We start from the raw sequence: 22493 nt of genomic DNA, 5'->3' as shown, positions 1-22493 counted from the left end.
TATGCGGGTGGCGACTGAATAAATGTTCAACCGAGGCACTGGTTGGGGCAAATTTAATATTCCAGTAGCCACTTTTGAAAGTTGTGTGTGGCTACACATACCATTCCACCATGAGGTAGGGCTACACTGGTCCACACTTTGCCAGATTAAGGGCTTCCTAAATAATTTTTCCTCTGCCCTAAACTCAGCTATTTCTCCCAAAACCTTTTTCTCGTCTGTACTTGGCATCCTTAAAGCTACTTCATATGCCAATTCGATCTCATCAACTGCCTCTTCATCACTTATGTGACATGTGACACCCTCTATAACGGGGGTCCAATAAGTTAGCAGCCAGGTGAACTTTCTGCACAAGCCACTCTCGTCTCTTGGAGACAGCTTCTTTAAGGAGAGATTCCTCACTTTGGAGGACTGGAGAGTTTGGCAACTGCCTCGTCATCAATTGCCAACTTCTGTAGTGTATGCTTGTTTTCTTGAATTAACTGCATGCAGTAAATGATTGACCCCATCTAGTTGTCACAGGGAGCTTCAGAGAAGTTTTGGCCTCATTTCCTTCACTTTGCAATTTCCTAAATATGGCCAAGAGTTTTTGACTATTCTTAATGTGCTTTACAAGATTAGTATTCCTTTTGTATCGACTCTAGATTTTGCTTTCATGATAACTGTGAACATTAGATGAAGTGTATGGGCAAGACAGCTATATGTTTGTATATGAGGGAATTCCTCTCGCATTACTACCCAGGCTTTCTTCATGTTTGCCGCGTTATCAGTACAAACTCCCCACACCTTCATTGGGCCCACTTCCTCCACAACTGATTTAATGATCTGGCTAAAATATTCCCCAGTGTGACTTGCAGCACCTGTTGAAATGCTTTTCCAAAATATTGGAATAGGAACTGTTACCATTATGTTGATGATCCCCTCATTTCTGTAATAAGAATTTTAAGAGTTGTGTTACTTGAATCTTGGTAATTTAATAAATATTTCTCTAGAGAATAGATGCCAGTACCTATCATCGTAGCTGGAAATGTAACCAATTATCAACCATACTCTATACAGCAATGTTCTCAGGCTTTAACATTTCATATGGGGATATTAGTAAATGACCTCCCTGGCTGCCCCATAGAATTGCACCTAACACAGTGCAATTTAGGTATTGTCTAAGGTCTTGCAGCATCCCTTTGGCCCCGAGCTGCAACAATAATTGTTCTGCCACTATTACCTCTGTTTGCATTCTTCAATATTGCTATTCACTCTCTCTGACTTATTCTTCACTCCAAAGCAGTGAATGGCCTTTGCTGCCCCAGTGTTTGGCTTGAAACCTAAATTCTTTAATCCAATTCAATCCCCTGGCCCTGGTCACATCCAAACCAATGTGTTTGATAGACTCTCTACTCTGAGTTCAGAGACTGGTATAGAGTATTGCTTATTTGCTATGTGCTTAATAATTGGTTACCTTTACAGCTAAGCTGGTGGGTGTTAGATTGCTGGTACTTGGTCTACTCTGTTATATGTCAGATCTTAACGAAACTTGAGAAATTTATGCCAATATTCATTAACAAGGCTCATACTATCTTGACTGTAAATAAGGTTAAACATTAATTACCTAATATTTGTCCAACCATCTAAAAGTACTGCTACACTGCTACACTCTGGGATGATGCCACTGCTTCTTTGGCATTGGAGAGATAATCTTTATAGATATTCTCTAGCAGTGTGTTTGATTACTGATTCCTACTTGGCATTTTAAATGATGGCCGCAAAAGAGCAAAAAAGTTTTGCCAGTGCTTATTTTCTACTAGTCTCAGTGGAGAACATGATGAAAATATGGCTTTTGCCAGCAGTGTCCGAGCTTGTTTCTTTAATGTAAAAAGAGAGAGAAAAAATTACTATACATGAATCAAAGTGTTCCACACTAATATTTCCAATGTTCTATATGAACAGATGAGCTTATTCAATAAACACTGAAAATTTTGACCAACAATGATGAAGTGAAAGGGTGACTAATTTATGGTACTCGTAAAACTCAATCTCATATGGTTGAGGTGAATTTTTCTAATATCATAATTTCTATTTTCACACAGATGTTTCTTTCTAGTGCTAAATTGCGTTGTTACCCAAGCTTAGAGTATCTTTGTTAGAATAACATTAGCATGAATGAATGTGCTATGTACGGACAGTACGGTATCTTATTCCCCTAGCCAAACAAGAAGATCTAGTACATGTAGTAATTTAAAAAAATTGCAATAATACCCAGATGCATAATAAATTATGGGGAATAATTGTATGTGTATATTACGGATAATATAAGCACAGTTAGACGTGTGTGGCTTAGGAAGCAACAGAATGTGAAAAAATGCAGAAAATTGAAAAAACCAAATTTGATTTTTTTTTTTTTTTTTAGGCTTTTTGTGTGGAAACCCCACAAAAAAAAACAAACACACACACACACACACACACATGCGAGCACGCTTGTTTTTTTCGTTCCACATCCCTATACATGGTCGAGGAAGCTCTGAACAGTCTCAGGCTTAGTTTCCAGTTACTGGTGGACTCTTCAAGATCTTTCCCGAAAACTGTCTCTTCTCAAACAACCTAGCTTCAGATACCACCATAGGGGTCCGCTCTTGCCCAGACAGGCGCCGGGCTGTTCATAGGATTGTCTTTCAAAGATTCTTCAGGACGTGTTGCAAAGGCTATTACAAGATTCAGAAGTCAACGTCTTCCTCTGTCTCCCAGACTTAGTGGTCATCTTCCAAAGCTGGTGTCTCAGACTCTTTGTCTCTTCTTTTTAGTCACCTCTGACCCTGCTGCAGCTCTTTGCTTCTGAAAAGATCTAGGTTCTCTCCCTTTCCTTGAAGAGATACTGATCTATGCTTATTTCTGGTTAAGCAGAGAGACCTGGGTCTTTCATCATCTTCTCAAAGACCTCGCAAGCCTTTTTCACACCCAGCTAGGAAGCAGATGTGGTATCATAGTTTTTTTTTTCCATTGATTTTAGCCAAGAATGAGGATCCATCCGAGGCCTGGATCCGTTCTTTCTCCCTTAGAGCTTAACAGACATCCTTGGCTTCCAGGAGCTCCGTCCTGCTCCTGAATTCCTAACTCGCCTGGTGTCCAGCTTGCCTGACACCAGCTGCTACCTGGCGTCAGCGCATGCTCCAAGCACCTAGGAGTGCTCACCAACTCTTGAGGGAAAGAGTGAACTCTGTCCAACTAGAGGTTTTTTTTTTTTTTTTTTTTTTTTTTTTTTTTTTTTTAAAGGTGTTTACCTGAACAGGACTTGATAATCTAGAGGGCTTTCTTGTCCTTTGATTGGTCAAGAACCCCCTCTCCCTTGGATTAAGATTGCATTTTCCTTCATCCTTAGGAGAATTTCAGAGACACTCAGATTCAGAACAACAACTTTGCCTTCTTTTAGTGAAAGCTAAGGTTATCTGAGCATTCTCTACATCCTTAGCTTTCGGCTTGCAGGCACATATGTCCCTTACTTCCATTTGGCATCAGCCTACTGGAAACATATCGTCATTCATGTCTCACAGGCACACATGGCCATTACTTCCATTCTGCATCGACCTACTGGAAGTATAATCATCCTTCACATCTCACCTGTACTTCTAGCTCTGCTGGCACTATTTTTATCATATTACCTTCTACAATGAAATAAATGGCGAAGAAACTAATAGCATTAATTATGAAAAGACAGTAAACTTAGGAGATGAGAAAGTCACCAATATATTCTGCAGATTCTGCAAAATGTTAAGTAGTTGACTTACTGTTAGGCTAACTTTGGAATTTAGGCTAAATGTGTTATATAAAGTATCACAGTTTTTCAAAAGTAAATTATACAGTACAGAGAAAGTCTGATATAAAATATATGAGTTATAAAATGATAAAAAGTGGTATCGGAACTTGCCCGGTATCAGAACTTAGCTAAGTAATAGGCTAAGTTGGGAACTAGGCTAAATTATGTTTACAAAGGGGCTTCGTTTTTTAGGGGTGTATTCCATATTCCCAGATTTTCTGTGGTCCAGCTGTGGCCTGCTCCCAAGGTTCCCGGATTTAAGAAGTTGGACTGTAAAGTTTCTGATGTGTGCGAGTAAGCCAAGGAATTTATTGAGCTATAATGGACCTGAGTTCACTGGGAAAGTGTTTGAGAGTATGTTGAAAGATTAGGGAAAGAGCATGTGTATTCAATAACACATGCACCAAGCGCAAAAGAATAGCTCAGAGAACCATTACAACGTTATGCAAGTTGTTTCAAAATGACATTTTTATAATAAAATAGTTTTATATATACTTACCAATTACATAACTATAGTTTCCACTTAACGGCAGCATAGATTCAAAATTTTGCAGGTAGCACTTCAGTATAGTTTGTGGAGGTGATCAGCCTGTCTCACTAATGGAATATTGGAACTACCTAGCAAACAATTTTCATTCAGCCTTAAGTCCATCAGAGGGGAGGGGTGGGTTCCGATTCTGTAATTACTTGGTAAGTATATATAAAACTATTTTATTATAAAAATTTCATTTTTATACAAGTAACTTTCCAAGTACAGTAATTACATAGCTGAATCCCACATTGACAGGAGGTTGGATACATAGACAAAGTATTCTACTCCAAAAACACTAAGTCATGTAATGAATTTGAAATAGAAAAGTTGCTAACATTGAATACAAAGCTTGTCGTTCCTTTTTAGTTAAGAGAGCCTGCAGTATAAAATTGCAACTGGTTGACGCTCAGCTTAACCTGTAGTGGCGTGGTGGTAGAGCCAAGGGGTGCCTCTACTTAAATGGAGGCTTTGTAGTGAAGGAGTACTCCGATGGCTACCATATCATCAGTGGAAGTTATGCAGTTAAGGAGTTATCCAACAGATAGCAAAACTTCAATAGGTGCCCTTGCCTTGGGCACAGTACCAATGTAAAAACAACCAGATACACTCACACTGAAATAACACCAAACCCATCCACTGAGAGTGGCTCCTTAAAAACTCTATACATCACCAGAAGGTGAAGAGAGAGTAGGAGAAAATCTTATGCTTCCTCTGCCATACCATGCCAGTCACTATCCTGTGGTACTGCAGAATTTACACACTACTTAGCTGGTGCCAGTCTGAGTTATACCCCATGCAAGAGCTGTGGAAGCTCATGGATTGGTATAAACATCACTGGTGCCAGATTGTTGTAGCTGGCATCAGGTGAGTTGGCTGCCAGGCAAGCTAGCAGCTCGAGGCTCTGGAAGCTCTAAAGTTAACGACAGAATGCATCTCATTATTTGAAAGAAGTGGAGACAGTTTTTGAAAAATGCTGAACCTTTAGCAGTGGCTGGCATGATGTCGGGGGAAGAAGCATAGGCGAGATCCTGTCTCTCTCCTGTCTCTTCGCCTTAATGTAGGGTGTAGAGTTATTTGGGGAGCCTGGGGGTACTTTTTTACCTGGAATACCCACCAGTTCTTTGGATGGGCAGTGGGTTGTCGTGTCAGGACGGGCGATGGTGAATTCTGGTTGCTGATTTGTGGTACTGCGCACAGGGCAAGGGGAACTATTTTTGAATAGATCAGTCCATTCATCCCACCCCCTTTGCAATGTGGGATTCAGCTAAGTAAATACTCGTACAGTACTTGGTAAGTTACTTATTTAAAAATTACATTTTTATAATAAAATTAAGTTTTGTATATATACTTACCAAATAATTACTGAATCAGAGACCTACCTCCCTCTCCCTTTTTCATGGGCTGTGCAGCCATAAAATAGAATGATGCCGCTGGCAATTAGTTGCTCCTACACCCCTGTTGCAGTGGGAGGACCTGTCACTCCCCCCCTTTGCACTTACTGGACGGGAATCATCATATGAGTATCTATAACAGGTTTGAGTGATGGATGGGATAACTCATATGAGTATTATTACACACCATTCAGTTTGAATGAATGTAGCAGGAAAGACGCTCATAGCACTTCAGTGGTCCATAAATGACTTGCAGCAACTATAATAGCTCAGCACAGGAGAGACATTGATCAGTATGCCTTGAGATTTCAGAGGGTAATGTATTGCCTCTCTGCAGTTCCAGGATATCCTTTTATTTATTTGCCCCTAAATATACCCAGGGATTGCTGTTGGTCTTAGTGCTTATCTTTTTTGATAGTATGTCAGCTATAATTGTAATTTTGCAAAGAAAAGTGCAAAGAAATATTAGGAAAAAAACATGTATACCTCACAAAAAGTTACTGCCTATCCCCATCTTCGTAAATCTTGTAATTATTTTACAACAAATATACCCAGAATTTGTTACTGATTTTAGTTCTTATCTGTTATGATATTGTGCACACACTAATTATTATTTTACAAAATAAAGTAAAATAAATAATTAGCAAAAACATGCATAACTTGGAAAAATTAACATATTTTTATGAATATCCAGTAAAAGAGGCCCCACACAGGGTTGTAAGTAGTCACTGTCAACTTTCCATAGAAGGTAGGGAAAAATTCTTAGATTTTTTATTTCATACACCATGTGCATTTGCATATCTTCCTCTTGATATTGATGTGTTTTCCTTAAATTGGCCGACCTGAAAGTTTGCCCATTCTTGGGGTGTGCATGATATATATTTAGCCTGTCCCTTAAGGGTTAATGTTATTTAAATGAAAAATAGATACTTGGGGAGTTGTTTTTCACACCATAAATATTTCTAGATACAAAATGAATACTGTTTATGTTGTAAAAAATCAAAATCTCGTCTTTCCAATTATTTAATTTAGGTAAACAATTACAGTACAAGTCCAATAGTCTGGACCAACAAGTGCTCCTTAATGTCCTTCCTGTAAAGTAGGCTTCATCTTAAATTGTTGACTATGAAGTGAATAACAAGTCAAGACTCCATAACGACTAACATAGGTCAGAGCACATGCATATTATATACTAATTACAGTATTGTACTTGTATGACTGGATTTTTTGAAGACATTTTCATTTGATTGTTTCAGGCTGCTTACAAAGCAATCAACTTCAACTTGAGTGATGATGAGGATATTTGTGTGGATGAACCATCAGTGAAGGTAAGCCTCTCTCTCTCTCTCTCTCTCTCTCTCTCTCTCTCTCTCTCTTTGTGTGTAGAATTTAACCTTTGATCAGGTATTACAGTGAGTTTTACCATGTAAAATAGGTTTTTTCAATAATCTTAAAATGTTGGCTGTGAAGTGTATAACAAGTCAAGGCTCCATAACGACTAACATCGATTAGGGTACAAGCTTATTATATACAGTAATTATAGTATTGTACTTTTATGACTGGATTACCTTGAAGACAGATTCTCATTTGATTCTGTTTCAGGCTGCTCGCAAAGCAATCAACTCCAACATGAGTTATGTTGGTGTTTGTGTGGATGAACCAGCAGTGAAGGTAAGTCTCTCTCTCTCTCTCTCAGATAACCTTTGATCAGATATTATAATGAATTTTACCAATTGAGATGCAAGGAGATAAAGTTTATAATGAATTTTACCATGTAAAATAGTCTTTTCACTAATAATCTTACTTGTTTTCTTTTCCATGACTCCTCATCTTTGGATGTTAATTAATATGTCTTACACATACTAGGAATGGGCTGGTATTGAGATGCAAGGAGATAAAGTTGAAGTTGCTGAATTTGATGCCCTCAGAAGGAGGAGAAATATTACGCCTGGGGAAAAGACCTCAGACAGTAACTTTTGTAAACTAGATCAAGAACCTTGTCAAGAAACATCAGATGACAAAGACGTTGATGTATACAACGGGGATGTTGAGAATGCATGTGAAGACATCCTTAGGGAACAAAGGGAAGAACTAGGTCGAGACGATTGTCAAGAAACATCAGACGGCGAAGATGCCGAGGATATGTATGACGCAGATGTTGAGATTGACCATAGATCTTGGGAAACTCAGGATTTGTCAGATGATGATGATGTGAATATAGAGAACAATTTTTGGGAAAAATTAGATCAGGGCTGTGTTCGTGAGCCATCTGACAACGAAGACGTTGAGGATATATACAGCGATGTTGAAAATGCATTTGAAAAAGCCCTTAGGGAAGAAAGGGAAGAACTAGACCGAGAAGATTGTCAAGAAACATCAGAAGACAAAGATGCAGAGGATTATGATGAGGATGACAGTACATCTTGGGAAACTCAGGATTCATCAGATGATGATTATGTGATTGTAGATGACAGTTTTTTTGAAGAAATTAATCGGGAGCGTATTCTCGAGCCATCTGATGATGAGGACATTGAGAATGTATATGAACCATTTGGTGTCTGTTGTTCATCGTTACAACATTCTTTGAAGACTTGGAAAAGGCCTCATGAATTTCCAGGAAAGGTACTGTAAATTTCTGTTCTTGAAAAGCTTTTGTGATTTTTGAGTTTTGCACTTCCATTTCTTTTGAGAATTAAAAAATAAAACTGCACTTCCATTTCTTTTGAGAATTAAAAAATAAAACCTTTCAGTTATTGTTCGTACCTGAATACAGACCCTCCGTCGTTGTCTGTGGATAACTTTGCCGAAGCTGGAAAGTCTGGCTGTTAAACTTTTGCAAGACAGTTATGGTAACAGTTACATATGGTAAGGGCAGAAGTACCACCCACCCAACCGGTATGCATTCAACCTTTTCAGTTTACTTTTGGCAGCAGTCTCGACAGGACGTGCATTTCTTCCCTGTCCTGCCGTTCGGCCTTTTTTCCGCTTTCATATTTTACCTTTATAATTCTAAAGATTAAGTCTCCACCTGTGATCGCTCCTACTTCTGTTGAAGCTCGTCTAAGCCCATGAAAGGATTCGAGAACACCTTCGGGTTTTCTTAGCTAAGGACGGATGAGGAAATTTCTCATGTTCCTCAAGAACTTGTTGGGGTTAGGTGTGGTGGCTTACTTAGTCTAGCTTAAGTAGTTGAGTTCTTAACCTAGCCCACCTAGTTCGAACCTATCTTATCAAACCTGTTCTTCAGTATCCCGGAGCATGTTCTTCAGATTTGTGACTTTGCAAGGAAAAGATTTTCCCGTTCTTCAAGAGTTTAGGATTGGGTTACGTTAGGTTGGATACAATTCCCATCTTAGCCTGCCCTTATCTATCCTAGTCCAACCAGGCTGTTTGTGACTCAATATCCAAGTTGTTCTTCTGCATACAAGCATTAAGATCAGTTTGTAAGCTTTACGTAATGTAGCTCGCGGACGGCACCGTGGTGGTTCCTTAGTCAATTGAAAGGGGGGTTGGGTGTCCTGTCATCAAAAGACAACTCCTTTTTTGAGTAGCTTACTGAACTTGTCATCGGCGAACTCCACTTAGGATGTCTCCTCTGTTGACGATGCACATTCCATTAACAGTACGGTACTGGGACATCTCTGTCGACGGCAACTCCTCTTTTGAGTAGCTTACTGAACTAATGATATCGTAGGTGATCTCATAGGACGTCTCCTCTGTTGACGATGCACATTTCCATTGAGTACTAGGACATCTCTGTCGATGTCCCGAAGTCTGTTGACAGTAGAGTACTTAGCATGCATCTACATAGCACATCTTATCATAGGACATCCATGGGGTTATCCCATCATCTTCTCTGTTTACAGTGCTGATGAATGGGGTTGCAGTAGCAAGCTCGACACAGATGTCTATCAGACATTCCAGGATGAGGGATGTATGTCTATCAGACATTCCAGGATGAGGGATGTATGTCATACAAGTTCTGTCACTGGAGTCTGTGCCCATGCACAGGTACAGAAGTTCTACTTCTTTGGAATGCGAAGTGATTGAGCATGTCTACTTTCCCTTATCAGTTTCTACTACCAGATTGGTTTTAATACCAATAACTTGTGTTCATGAAGAACTTTTATAATCGTGGAATTTTGATCGATGATACTTGGCTATGCCAAACCCCTTTCACTTCTGGTATTGATGAGATCTTACTGATAAGGAGAGTGGAATTGATCGAAACACTGATCTCTTTCTTTTCTAGATGCCTTCATCTCTACCGAGATAGATAAGAAGATAAGACCTATCAGATGTTGGACCTATAGAATACATGTGACTGAAGTATTCCAACTGATATAACATTTTGAATAGTACACTAATTTATCTTTCAGTGGCCCACTAACTTTCCTCTCTCTAGCTAAAGGAAAGGAATGATATCAGACATGTATTGTTAGATACCTTAGGTTCTTGCCTGAACAAATATATCTATCAACTGGTCTGGAGACTTTAAGTTCTAAAAACTTATTTTCAGTCAAGGAAGGGTATCTGGAGCCCTTTCCTTGGTCCTCGTGCTGTTACATTACTCCTGTGAGGAGTGGGAGATGCTGGCAGTAATTGTTGCTTACAATCCTCAGTATGATAACTATGACACCACAATACTAACAAAGTCCCCAAAGTTCCTAGCGTCCTTACATGTCAGGTCTGTGACAGTGGCAGTACTCGGACAGAGAAGTACTTTCGGTACGACGGCTGACAAGGAATCAAAAGCGAGATAGCACTTTTTCGATGAAGTTAAGGGGAGCGCACTCTTAGATTTTTTATGAATATTTTTGAAATTTAAAAAAACGGTTAAATGGCCGTAAGACATGAGCAACACCTTCATTATCACGTGACCTAAGCATTTTTTCAAAATATTAAAATTGATGGGGTTTTGGGCTTACCCCCCTACACGGTGAGGTAGGGCTGATTGGTTTGGCTCCTAATGACTATTGTCATTTTTTCCTTTATTCGCCTAATTTATTCATTATTTTGATTTTTATATCACCTTATCTCCTACGTCTGGCAGTGTCTGGCAACAACAATGGCTTGTTCCTTGGTGAATGCGTGGTAGGAGACAGGGTTGCCACCATACGTTGAAAGCGGGTGGTGAAACACTTTTTCTCTGAGCAATTTTTTCGCTATTTGCTGTTTTTGCTTTCTTTTTTACATCCAGTAACTCTAAATACAATCTATATACTTTCACCTTCAAAAATATGTTCACAGTTGATGAAATGAATAAAGGATGATGAAAAGGGAGTATATGATAAGTTCATTATATCAAATCTCGGTTAGATAAAATAGTGTCGGGTATTAGGTGCAAGGTAGGAAATTGCAGGGGTAAAGTTCAGGTCGAATTCTCTGCCAATAGATGGGATACTGATATTTTAATGAAGTGCCAATCGTGTAGGTTTACAGTTAGTGCCCCAGCAAAGCGAATTAGCAATGGAAAATCTCAGCACCATCAATTGAGTGAGATAAATATTGAGGAAATTGAACACAACTTTGGCTATGAGAAATTCAACTTGCTAACACATCTGTTTGGCACAAGTGAAAGTATAGAAGTAGTTCTTCATTCGAGAGACAAAAAGGCTTGAAAATCAAACTCCAAAGACCAAACAAGTGAAAAAAACGACTGAAAATGAGTCAAGAATATCAGCCTGGTAGCAACTAAACTTCTAGTTTCTTAGTTTCAAACAAGGCAACAATGAGTCAGGTGGTACTTGATGATACCCTCGCCTAGAGCGAATAATACCCCTTTTTATAGAGGGAAGGGGGTGACCTGGAGCCAGAAATCAACCAAAATAATGCTCTAAGGTAAGTTTTTTCCACGACAGTGCCAAAAAAAACCACTTGTTGATCTTTACGGTCGTTTTTCTCAGTTTTCACTTTTTGCACTTCAAACGCAAACTACATTTTTATTTTTAGGCCAATTTTAAAGTTAAATATACCATTGGAAAGAGGAAAGAAAGACGAATATTTGTTTGGGGCTAGATTTTTTCTTAGGTTGACGAGGAACTGATAAGTGATAATCAAATTATACAAATTTGGGGGAAAATCCCCTTCTCTACCGAGATCCAAAAAAAAAAATAAGGAAAAGTAGAAAACTCTTCCCATTATTTTTTTCATACTGTGATACTGTGATATACTTTCTGTATGAAGCCGCATTGCAATAGCTCTAAAAATGAAAGAGGTGAATCATTTTTAATTTTTTTATTTTTGCCTTTTTTTTTTAATAAAATCCAAAATAATCATCCGATCACTCTCAAATTTTTCCTGAACATCACCTTATATATATGTATAACATAAAAATTCCATAAAAATCGGAGCATTATTTCTATGTAAGCGTACTCGGACCTCCTTATGGGATAGGATGGTTGATCTTGACTTGGTTCTTGCTCAACCTGCTCAACCTTGAAGAAGATTGATCATACACTTTCTTCTCTCGATTTCCTATTGTTGGCTCTTCTGATCTGCTTATTCTGCATATTTGAAGGTGATCGGTTAGGTTGATTGTTCTCCTTCGATGGTCCTGTGGCACCAAACAATATGACTTCTGTGTTACCCCCATAATCTAGTTTTTCAATCCAAAGCTAATGACTAGTTTGTTAGCTTCGAGCTGCCCCGAAAAACGGCAAAGGGATCGTTTCTCTAGCTTTCAATCCAAGCTAATGACTAGTTTGTTAGCTTTAAGCTGCCTGAGAAACGGTGGCAAAGGGATCCTTTCTGTAGTTTAAGAACTGATCGTCTGAGCGTACCGTAACATTTCCTACTGGACATCAGTACATTTCAGGTAAGATCTCTAGAAGGCTAAGTCATCCATATGTCTGTCACATTTAGAAAGGACATGTAGTTCGAGTACTGGGATAGAATGTACTGTATTTGCGAAATTCATGTTCATGTCTTCTTACCTTGGAGTGTTGATTGTAGGCAAAGGCATCATTTCTCTGCCTTGGGGAACGACCTTCCAAATGTACCGTTCCATTTCCTGGTCGTCATCAGTACGTTTGAGACATCTCTAGTGGCCACAGTCATCTAACAGTATATGGCATTCAGGAAGAACCCATCGATCTGGTATCCTAGCAATTCACATTCTTATCCTTTTACCTTGGGTTATAGCACTTGGGTCCTTGGATCTTTGGTGGATACTCAATAAGTCATGTAGTTTACCCAGCTGTCAAGGACAGGTTGTATCTTGCCTAAGGTGTGTGGCTCCAGGGAGGTGTGTGTTTTCCATCCTCTTCCAATGGAGAGAGGAAGAGTGAACAAGCTGTCACGAGCTGGACTTTCGTGCATGCAGGTGATCTGCATGACTTGAGAATCCAATCTATAATCCAGTTTTGTTTGGATTAATAGATGCATTTCCTACCTTTTCACTAGCAAGGAGAGAGAAGGACTGACTATGGGCAAGCCAGTTGGTTGTTTTTAGCTACATAGTCTTTGACATTGTGGGTTCATCTGTACCTTTCGAATCAAGGGTTTTCATACTTTCCTTTGATTCGAAGTGCCCAGAAGTCTGGCAGTTGAACATCACACATGTTCAACAGATCGGAGGTTTGGTATCTTTCCTTTGCTCTTTCATGACCAGGAAGAGAATACCAGGTGTGCCTAACTATATGTCAGTCCAGATAATTACTTGGAAACCTCCCTTCAGTGGAAAGTCTCCATATGTAAAGACTAGAGGGTTTGTATTCGTGTAGGAACAAATGACAGGTTTTTAAATAACTTGTATTTTTTCCTAACTTACAAACCTGAGGTCTTTACAGAAAAGGCCCACCTCTTACCACCCCTCATTCTTTTACCGGGGCTAAAAGGTAAACTGAAGAGAATGAATGCATATTGGTTGGGTGGGCGATACTTCTGCCTCTACCATAGGTAACTGTTACCATGGCTGCCTTGCAAAAGTTTAACGCCCAGTCTTTCCAGCTTTGCCGAAAGTTATCCATATGTAAAGACCTCAGGTTTGTATGTTTGGAAAAATACAACTTAATTAAAAACTCATTTTTCTTAGATTTGTTTTGTGCTATTTAATTATTTTCCTTTTCCAGATCATGCAAGCAGCGAAAGCTCACGCAGAAGTGTTTGGCATGGTAATACACAATTTATTTTTCTACTTTCTTAGCATTGTCTGTGAGTTTGCCTCTGGACCTGTATAACTATGTGCACACTAAGAATAGTTATACATGGTTCAGTCAGTGAAAATAATTCAAATGATCATTTGGGGCACAAATATTACATATTACTAAATTGATACTTTTTGTTCATAGGCTTATCTTTGCTGTTTGCCAGATGCCAGTGTGTGTTCACAGTTTTGTGCATTTTGTTCAGGTTGCCAAATTGATGAAAGTCCTGCTATTCGTGGTTGTATATAGATATACTGTGAAGTCTCGCTTTGACGGACTAATGGGAAGGTCGTCCGTTAAAGCCAATAGTCCATTAAAGTGAAGCATTGTGTTTTCTGTGTCCTAAGTGATGTTTATTGTTAGGCTAGCCTCAGCCTAGGTGTGATAACCACCGACATACATGAAAGGATTCGCATTATGAAATAAACTTAAATTGAAGGTAATAAACCCATTTTTACCTTATATATTATTGGCATATCTTCATAATAAATAGCCTATTCGAGGAATAATTCCACATCAATGAAAACAACTTTTCTCTATGCGAGGTCAACTGACAAAATTTAAACAGAGTTATGGTCTCACTCATAGCAACCTTTATCTTTTGGTAACCTTTCAGAAATTTTAATGCTAATGTAGTTATGGTAGTAATAGCATTTAGGATAACATAATATTGATTTTTTCTTAAAAATTCATTATCAGTTTTGTGGCAAATTGTTTAGAACAGTTTGGTCACACAAACGATAATTATCTTACATTATCGTTTTGTTGTTGGTGATTGGCGATCAAACACAAATGTAATAAAACCATTTTTACCTTATGTATTGTTGGCATACCTTCATAATGAATAGCTTATTGAAGGAATAATTCCATATCGATGAAATCAATTTTTCTCTATGTGAGGCAAGCTGACGAAATGTAAACATTGAGGTATGGTTGCGCTCACAGCAACCTTTATCTTTCGGTAACCTTTCAGAAATTTTATTGGTAGTGCAATTACGGTTGTACAGTCGACACCTGGTATTCAAGGGGGATGCGTACCGCTACCCCCCGCAAATAGCCAAAATCTGCGAATACTGACACCCCCATAAAATGCTTATAAGTGCCTATTTTGATAGTTCAAAACATTAAAGAACCCTCTAAGAATGCTTATACCTGAATATTTTAAGTTTCATCACAAAAAGTGCATTTAGTTACAAAAATTTGTGAAAATACAGTAATTTGTGAATATATTTTTATATGAAAAATACTGTGAATAGGAGAATTTTCTGAGAATAATTGTATATATATATTCCACAGACAAATCCATGAATGGGTGAAACCATGCATACGCTTGGGTCCACTGTAATATAATAATTTTTCATTAAAAATTCATTATCATTTTGGTGGTAAATAACTGTTTAGAACAGTTTAGTCGTACAGACGATAATTATGTATAATTATCGTACAGTATTGTATTGTTAGCTTTTTTTTTTTTTTTTGATTGGTGATGAGACAAATAAAATGGTTTCCCTTTAGGCAATGTGTGAGAGAAAAACAAGATTTAGAATCTTTGTCGTTTATTTTGAATTTCTAGGGATCCAGTGAGTAAAACAGCATTTGTAATAATAACATCGTCTTTACATAACGAATATTTCATAAGATACCTGTTGTTGCAAAACCTAACCTATATACAAATGGTTTTGTAATTTTTCAGTACACATTTGAGGTAAATTCATGAAAATTTAACCATAATTTTTCACCTCGTCTAATGTAAAGGTTGTCTTATGCACAGAAATATACAGTACGTTCTAATTTCGCGCCAATGCTAAGGTTAGTGCGTGAGTAAATGTAAACAGCAGCAGCCACCACCCTTGGCTGTATTTTGTCCGTGAAATCCAATCTCCACTGGTTCCGGGTCCATTAAAGTGAGGTTTTGCTCTAGTTAAGTCCCCATACTTATCACTTCTTTATTTTTTAAAGATTTTGAAAAAAAAGATTTTGAATGTCAATTAAGAAAAGTGTTACTCAAAATGTATGTTCTTTAATCCCCTAGGGACAGGACATATTTTATAATGTTTAATAATTGCATGTGAAAACTTTTGTTGCTTGTCATATGATATTCCTTTTTCTCCAACCATTCTTTGCAGCATGCCTTTGACCCCTAGCTGCAACCCCTTTAGTTCTTTTTTTTTGCTGTACCTCCTTTCATAGTCACTTACTTCTATCTTACTTTCCACCCTCCTAACAATTGATTCATAATGCAACTGCAAGGTTTTCCTCTAGTTGCACCTTTCAGACCTTTAACTGCCAATTTCTGTTTCAGCTGAATGACCTCAGAGGTCCCTGTGCTTGACCTTGGCCTAAATTCTATATTCAGTTCAAATCCACCATGATATTTGAACAAATTTTGCAGGAAAACATTCAGATCACTTGAATAGGCCATAAACGACTTTATGGCAATTCTTATGGCAACACTCGCACATCTCATAGGAGAATAGTCCCCTATGAGATTTCAAGGAGAAATCTCCCCGTCATGGTACATCTCACATATGTTTGTCCATGAATATACTTGGTGATTGTTGCTGTTTTAGTTCTGTTATCCCCTCTACTTGGGACCACCTAGGTGTGATGTGGGGCCTCTTAAACCCCTGGAATTTATTCCCAGGTTCAAGTCCTAGAGTCCTGTATATCATTACATGTTAATGTGGGTTAATTTTGGTAGAATCTTCCTCTTTAGGTAAAATTCATTGGGCCTGATAAATATGGAAAGGTATCATAGCTAGGACTGGTATGGTGTATGAAGCTAATACAGTAGTTGGAACTTTATATTGTTTGAACCTGAAAGATGTCATAATGATAGCTCAAGAGTGGAACTATTATGCAGAGCTGGGCCATGGATTCCAGGGGTGGTCTGGTTTGTGGGGTGGTAGGACTCACGGCATGCTGTCCAGTTTGCCCATGATATAATTATGGTGGGTATGATTACATTCTTGTAATACTTTCAGTCCCAACAAGCAGGTTTGGCTTATACTAGAGCCATTCTAATTGTGTTGTGCTATCCCCTGTGGGGTAGGGTAAAGGTTCGACATGTCTGCGTAATATCATGGAAAAAAGTGGTGAACACGCAACACACATTTGATGTGTAAATATCTTTTTTCTGCAAAGTGTGGTTTTCTAAGTATGCACTCCACAACTAATGTATTGGTTCAATTGGATTCTTCAGTACGTGAAGCTTTTGCTAGCAAACAGCATCACGTCACATTTTTCTTGGATCTTGAGAAGTTATTTCAGGTTGAGGTTGGAGCAACAATGTCAGATGCATTCAACCAAGAAGTGCCCCAAGGAAGTATTCTAAGCATAACCGTGTTTGCCTTAACAATCAATGGGGTATCCAAAGTAATTCCCCCAGGTGTAACATATACCCTTGTTGGTGATGACCTTTTGATATATTTTTGTAGCAACAAAGATGGCAAGTTCTTCATTGGAGGGGTGGGTAGAGCTCCTGGCTAGTGCGCTGTTGTTGGCCCAGCGTTCGACTCTCCAACTGGCCAAGGAAGAATTAGAGGAATTTATTTCTGGTGATAGAAATTCATTTCTCGTCATAATGTGGTTCGGATTCCACTATAAGCTGTAGGTCCCTTTGCTAGGTAACCAATTGGTTCTTGGCCACGTAAAATAAATCTAATCCTTCAGGCCAGCCCTAGGAGAGCTATTAATCAGCTCAGAGGTCTGGTTAAACTAAGATATACTTAACCCTTAAACGCTGAGCCTCTATTTACAAAAGTGTCTTCCGTATGTCCGTGGGGTTTGAGAGTTAGCGCCAAAGCGAAGACTTACTTACTTACTTACTTACTTTTTTTTTTTTTTTTTTTTTTTTTTAAAAATCACAACATGCTTAGTTTTTAAGATTGAGTTCATTTTTGGCTCCTTTTTTTTTGTCATTGCCTGAAGTTTAGTATGCAACCATCAGAAATAAAATAAAAAATTATCATATATAAATATTGGAATATGAGCGCAAAAAAAAAAAAATTTTTTCATATAATTGTATACCAATTGTTGTATTGTACACTAAATTGCAATGATTTTGGTATATAACAAATTGTAAAACGATCAAAGCAACACAGAAAATATTATCACAAAATGATGCATGAATTGTAATGCGAGACGTAAGTAAAAAGGAGTGTTTTTCAAAAATTTACCATAAATCGAAATATTGTGCTAGAGACTTCTCGTTTGTTGCAAAGTGAAGGTAAATGATTGGATATTACTAGAATGTAAGAGTTTTAGCTTACAATTGCATTTTTCGACCATTTTGGTCGAGTCAAAGTTGACCGAAGGTTGAAATTTCTGCACTGATTGTGATTTATATGAAAATATTTCAAAACTGATAAAAGCTACAACCATGAGTTATTTTTTTGTTGCATTCTACATGAAATTGCACACATTTTCATGTATAAAACGTTATGTAACGGCTAATAGAAAATGGTGCAAATATTACGACAAAGGGACTCGCCATAAATCGAAATATTGTGCTAGAGACTTCCCGTTTGTTGCAAAATGAAGGTAAATGATTGAATATCACTAGAATGTAAGATTTTTTGCTTACCAAAAATAATATACAGGTAGTGCTCGAGTTACGATAATTCGATTTTACGATGGGATTAGCAATTAATATCGATACGACAATATTTTGAAAATACGTATTTTTAAATTTCGCGGGCGACTGGCGCACGCAACAACGTACAATCAGGCAGCGTACGGTGTACGATACGTTGGCCCGAGAGGCTGGAATAGGTACATTAATTCAATGAGCTGACCTCGCCCTCGTTGTGTCGGAAGTTAAAATAGGTCAGTGTTCGTTTGCAATTTTTGTGCGTTTGTAAATACAGGTAGTGCACGAGTGACGATAATTCGTCTTACGATAATTCCAGTTTACTATGGAGTTAGCAATTAATACCGCACGACAATATTTAGAAAATATTTTTAAATTTCGAGCTCCACAAGCAACAGCGCACACTACAATTGCCGTAGAATCAGACAGCAAGAAAGACCAACTTCTTTTTCTCCATCTCTTTATTCCATCTTCTAGTTAAAAAAGTAAGAGAATAATAAAAGCATTGTTAGTAACCTTATACTCTTGCGAAGATGCGTACAGCCATAAACAACCAAACGAGACTCTGTTGTTTTGCTGATAACCGAATCGGATAACAACTATTTTGCATGTATTTCAACCATCGTACGGTTAAACAATTATCGTAGTTATGTTAAAAATGTTAAGTACTGATATGTTTTTACACTACCCTTATCCGCTTTGGAGAAAAGATCGGCAAGGAAATATACTGCTGCAGTAAAATTAAGCTGCAAGTTGTAGCTGACGCTGAGAAAAGAATGTTCAAGCTGCTAATGACTATAAATTATCGTACATTGGCAACATAGATGAAACTCGACACATGCAAATAAAATTGGAAAGTATTTTAATCAAAACTACTGGACATGAAAGAACACATATTACTGCTGTTTTCACGCCAATAAAAGATACATATGAAAAGCTCGTGGTATGATGATGAAATCAAGAGAAAATAGCGAACGGAATCTTGATTTTTTTGTTTACACAAAACAAAGGGCCAGCCGCCAACGCCATCTACTAACGAAAAAATGGCTAAAATAATTTCACAATGAGACACATTTAAGTTATATTTCGACATAAAAACACTTCGTATAACGAAAAATACATATGTCCCTTTATAAATAAAGTATCTAGAGATTCATTTACGCTAACTAGAAGCAAAAATGCCCTCTGAACAGAGTTAAATGCATCGAAATAAAGACCGCGTGATCGATTCCGAAACCAAAACATTTGATCGCTATGATCGGAATTTATAATGCAAAAGCAGTATAAGAATATTTACGATTGGATACAGTGTAGTAAAGCATAACTTTTTAAAAGATCCATGGAAAAGATGCACATTCGTTATTTTGATGTTTGTATAATACTGGCTGTTATGTGAAAATAGAATACAGTATAATGTAGGCTAGGCTACTGTATATGATATACAAAAGTGCAGGCCAGGCCTTGTTTGTTATTCAATTTCTCTTTATACTGACTTATCATGTCAGTCTGCATTGAACCTGCAGAATTAGCTGACACTAATAATTACTATACCATATATGTATAAAGTATACTGTGTAGTGTAGGCTAGGCTACCATATATGTATAGATGGTACTGATTACCTAGTGTAGGCTAGGCCATATTCGAGTTACGATTTTTTCAACAAACGATGGGTTTTTTGGAACCTAACCCCATCGTAAGTAGAGGAATACCTGTATATATATATGTATATATATACAGGTAGTGCTCGAGTTATGATAATTCGACTTACAATAATTCGCTTTACGATGGGGTTAGCAATTAGTATCGATACGACAATATTTTGAAAATATGTATTTTTAAATTTCGCAGGCGACTGGCGCAGGCAACAACATACAATCAGGCAGCATACGGTGTACGATACGTTGGCCTGAGAGGCTGGAATAGGTACATTAATTCAATGAGCTGACCTCACTTGCTCTCGTTGTGTCAGAAGTTAAAATAGGTCAGTGTTCGTTTGCAATTTTTGTGCGTTTGTAAATACAGGTAGTGCAAGAGTGACGGTAATTCGTCTTAGGATAATTCGAGTTTATGATGGAGTTAGCAATCAATACCGGTACGACAATATTTAGAAAATATTTTTAAATTTCGAGCGGGCACAGGCAACAGCAGCAAGAGAGACCAACTTACAATAGACCAATTTCTTTTTCTCCATCTCTTTATTCCATCTTCTAGTTAAAAAAGTAAGAGAATGATAAAAGTATTGTTAGTAACCTTATACTCTTAAGAAAATGCGTACAGCCATAAACAACCGAATGAGAAACTGTTGTTTTGCTAAGAACCGAACTGGATAACAACTGTTTTGCTTGTATTTCAACCATCGTACGGTTAAACAATTACCGTAGTTATGTTAAAAATGACGTTAAGTACTGACATATTTTTACACTACCCTTATCCGCTTTGGAGAAAAGATCGGCAAGGAAATATACTGCTACAGTAAATTTAAGCTGCAAGTTGTAGTTGAAGCTGAGAAAAGAATGTTCAAGCTGCTAATGACTATAAATTTCGTGCATTGGCAACATGGATGAAACTCGACCACAAATAAAATTGGTAAGTATTTTAATCAAAACTGCTGGGCATGAAAGAACACATATTACTGTTGTTTTCACGCCGATAAAAGATAAATAAGAAAAGCTCGTAGTATGATGATGAAATCAAGAGAAAACAGCGATTGGATTTTTTTTTTTTTTTTTTTTACACAAAATAAACATGCCGCCAATGTCATCTATTAACAAAAAAAAAAAAAAAAGCTAAATTAATTTCACAACGAGACATATTTAAGTTATATTTCGACTTAAAAACACTTCGTATAACGAAAAATATATCTGTCCCTTATAAATAAAGTATCTAGAGATTCATTTACGCTAACTAGAAGCAAGAAATGCCCACTGAACCGAGTTAAATGCGCCGAAATAAAGACCGCGTGATCGACTCCTAAACCAAAACATTTGATCGCTATGATCGGAATTTATAATGCAAAAGCAATATAAGAATATTTACAATTGGATACAGTGTAATAAAGCCTAACTTTTTAAAAGATCCATGGAAAAGGATGCACATTCGTTATTTTGATGTTTGTATAATATGGTGTTATGTGAAAATAGAACAGTGTTATGTAGGCTAGGCTACCGTATATGATATACAAAAGTCCAGACTAGGCCTTGTTTGTTATTCAATTTCTCTTTATACTGACTTATCATGTCAGTCTGCATTGAACCTGCAGAATTTGCTAACACTAATAATTACTATGCCATATATGTATAAAGTATACTGTGTAGTGTAGGCTAGGCTACCATATATGTATAGATGGTACTGATTACCCTAGTGTAGGCTAGGCCATATTCGAGTTACGATTTTTTCAACAAACGATGGGTTTTTTGGAACCTAACCCCATCGTAAGTAGAGGAATACCTGTATATATATATATATATATATATATATATATATATATATATATATATATATATATATATATATATATATATAATTCATACATACACACATATATTTTTTGTTTTGTTTTGGTACGAATACATAAATAAAAGGAATGCAGGTGAAAAACTTTTATTTTTGCATAAAACGAAATAATATACAAAACTCCAATAAATACAGATATATAAAAACTTGTAATAAATATAAAATTAAATATAAAATCAATGCAGAATACTCACTCGTAATCCTGACTCTTTGTTCTATTCTTGTTTTCTCCCTCCTCCATTGAAGAGTCTTGCATTTTTTCCTCTCGACATGACGAGGTACAGGTGGAGGAGGGAGACGCGTGCCCTTACTGCAGATGGGCCGCCCTTCGGCGGTCCGCTGCACCCTCCAGTGTCCCTCGGGTAGGCGCATTCCAATATATGACCGCAGTGTGGTATTTGTGGTCACACTCCCCGATCCTGCAAAGTGCTACCTTGCAGGTGCGACAGACGAACGGGATGTCTCCTCTTCTGCCAGTCATACGGCACACCCAGCACCGTTTCTGCTTATGCCCTT

At 37.6% G+C, this 22493-nt stretch overlaps 1 protein-coding gene across 1 annotated transcript in view; it reads left to right on the top strand.

Annotated features, from left to right (window-relative positions):
• Positions 1-22493, top strand: part of LOC136837808 (uncharacterized) — a 110446-nt gene that overhangs the window by 40798 nt on the left and 47155 nt on the right. Inside the window, exons 2-5 of the mRNA XM_067102714.1 lie at positions 6982-7053; positions 7328-7396; positions 7592-8347; positions 13798-13839. Of these exons, the coding sequence (XP_066958815.1) occupies positions 6982-7053; positions 7328-7396; positions 7592-8347; positions 13798-13839 (939 nt within the window). The remainder of the gene's footprint in view (positions 1-6981; positions 7054-7327; positions 7397-7591; positions 8348-13797; positions 13840-22493) is intronic.

This window comes from Macrobrachium rosenbergii, unplaced genomic scaffold (assembly GCF_040412425.1).
Source record: "Macrobrachium rosenbergii isolate ZJJX-2024 unplaced genomic scaffold, ASM4041242v1 13864, whole genome shotgun sequence".
Lineage (NCBI taxonomy): Eukaryota > Metazoa > Arthropoda > Malacostraca > Decapoda > Palaemonidae > Macrobrachium > Macrobrachium rosenbergii.
This window is presented reverse-complemented; position numbering and strand designations above follow the sequence as displayed.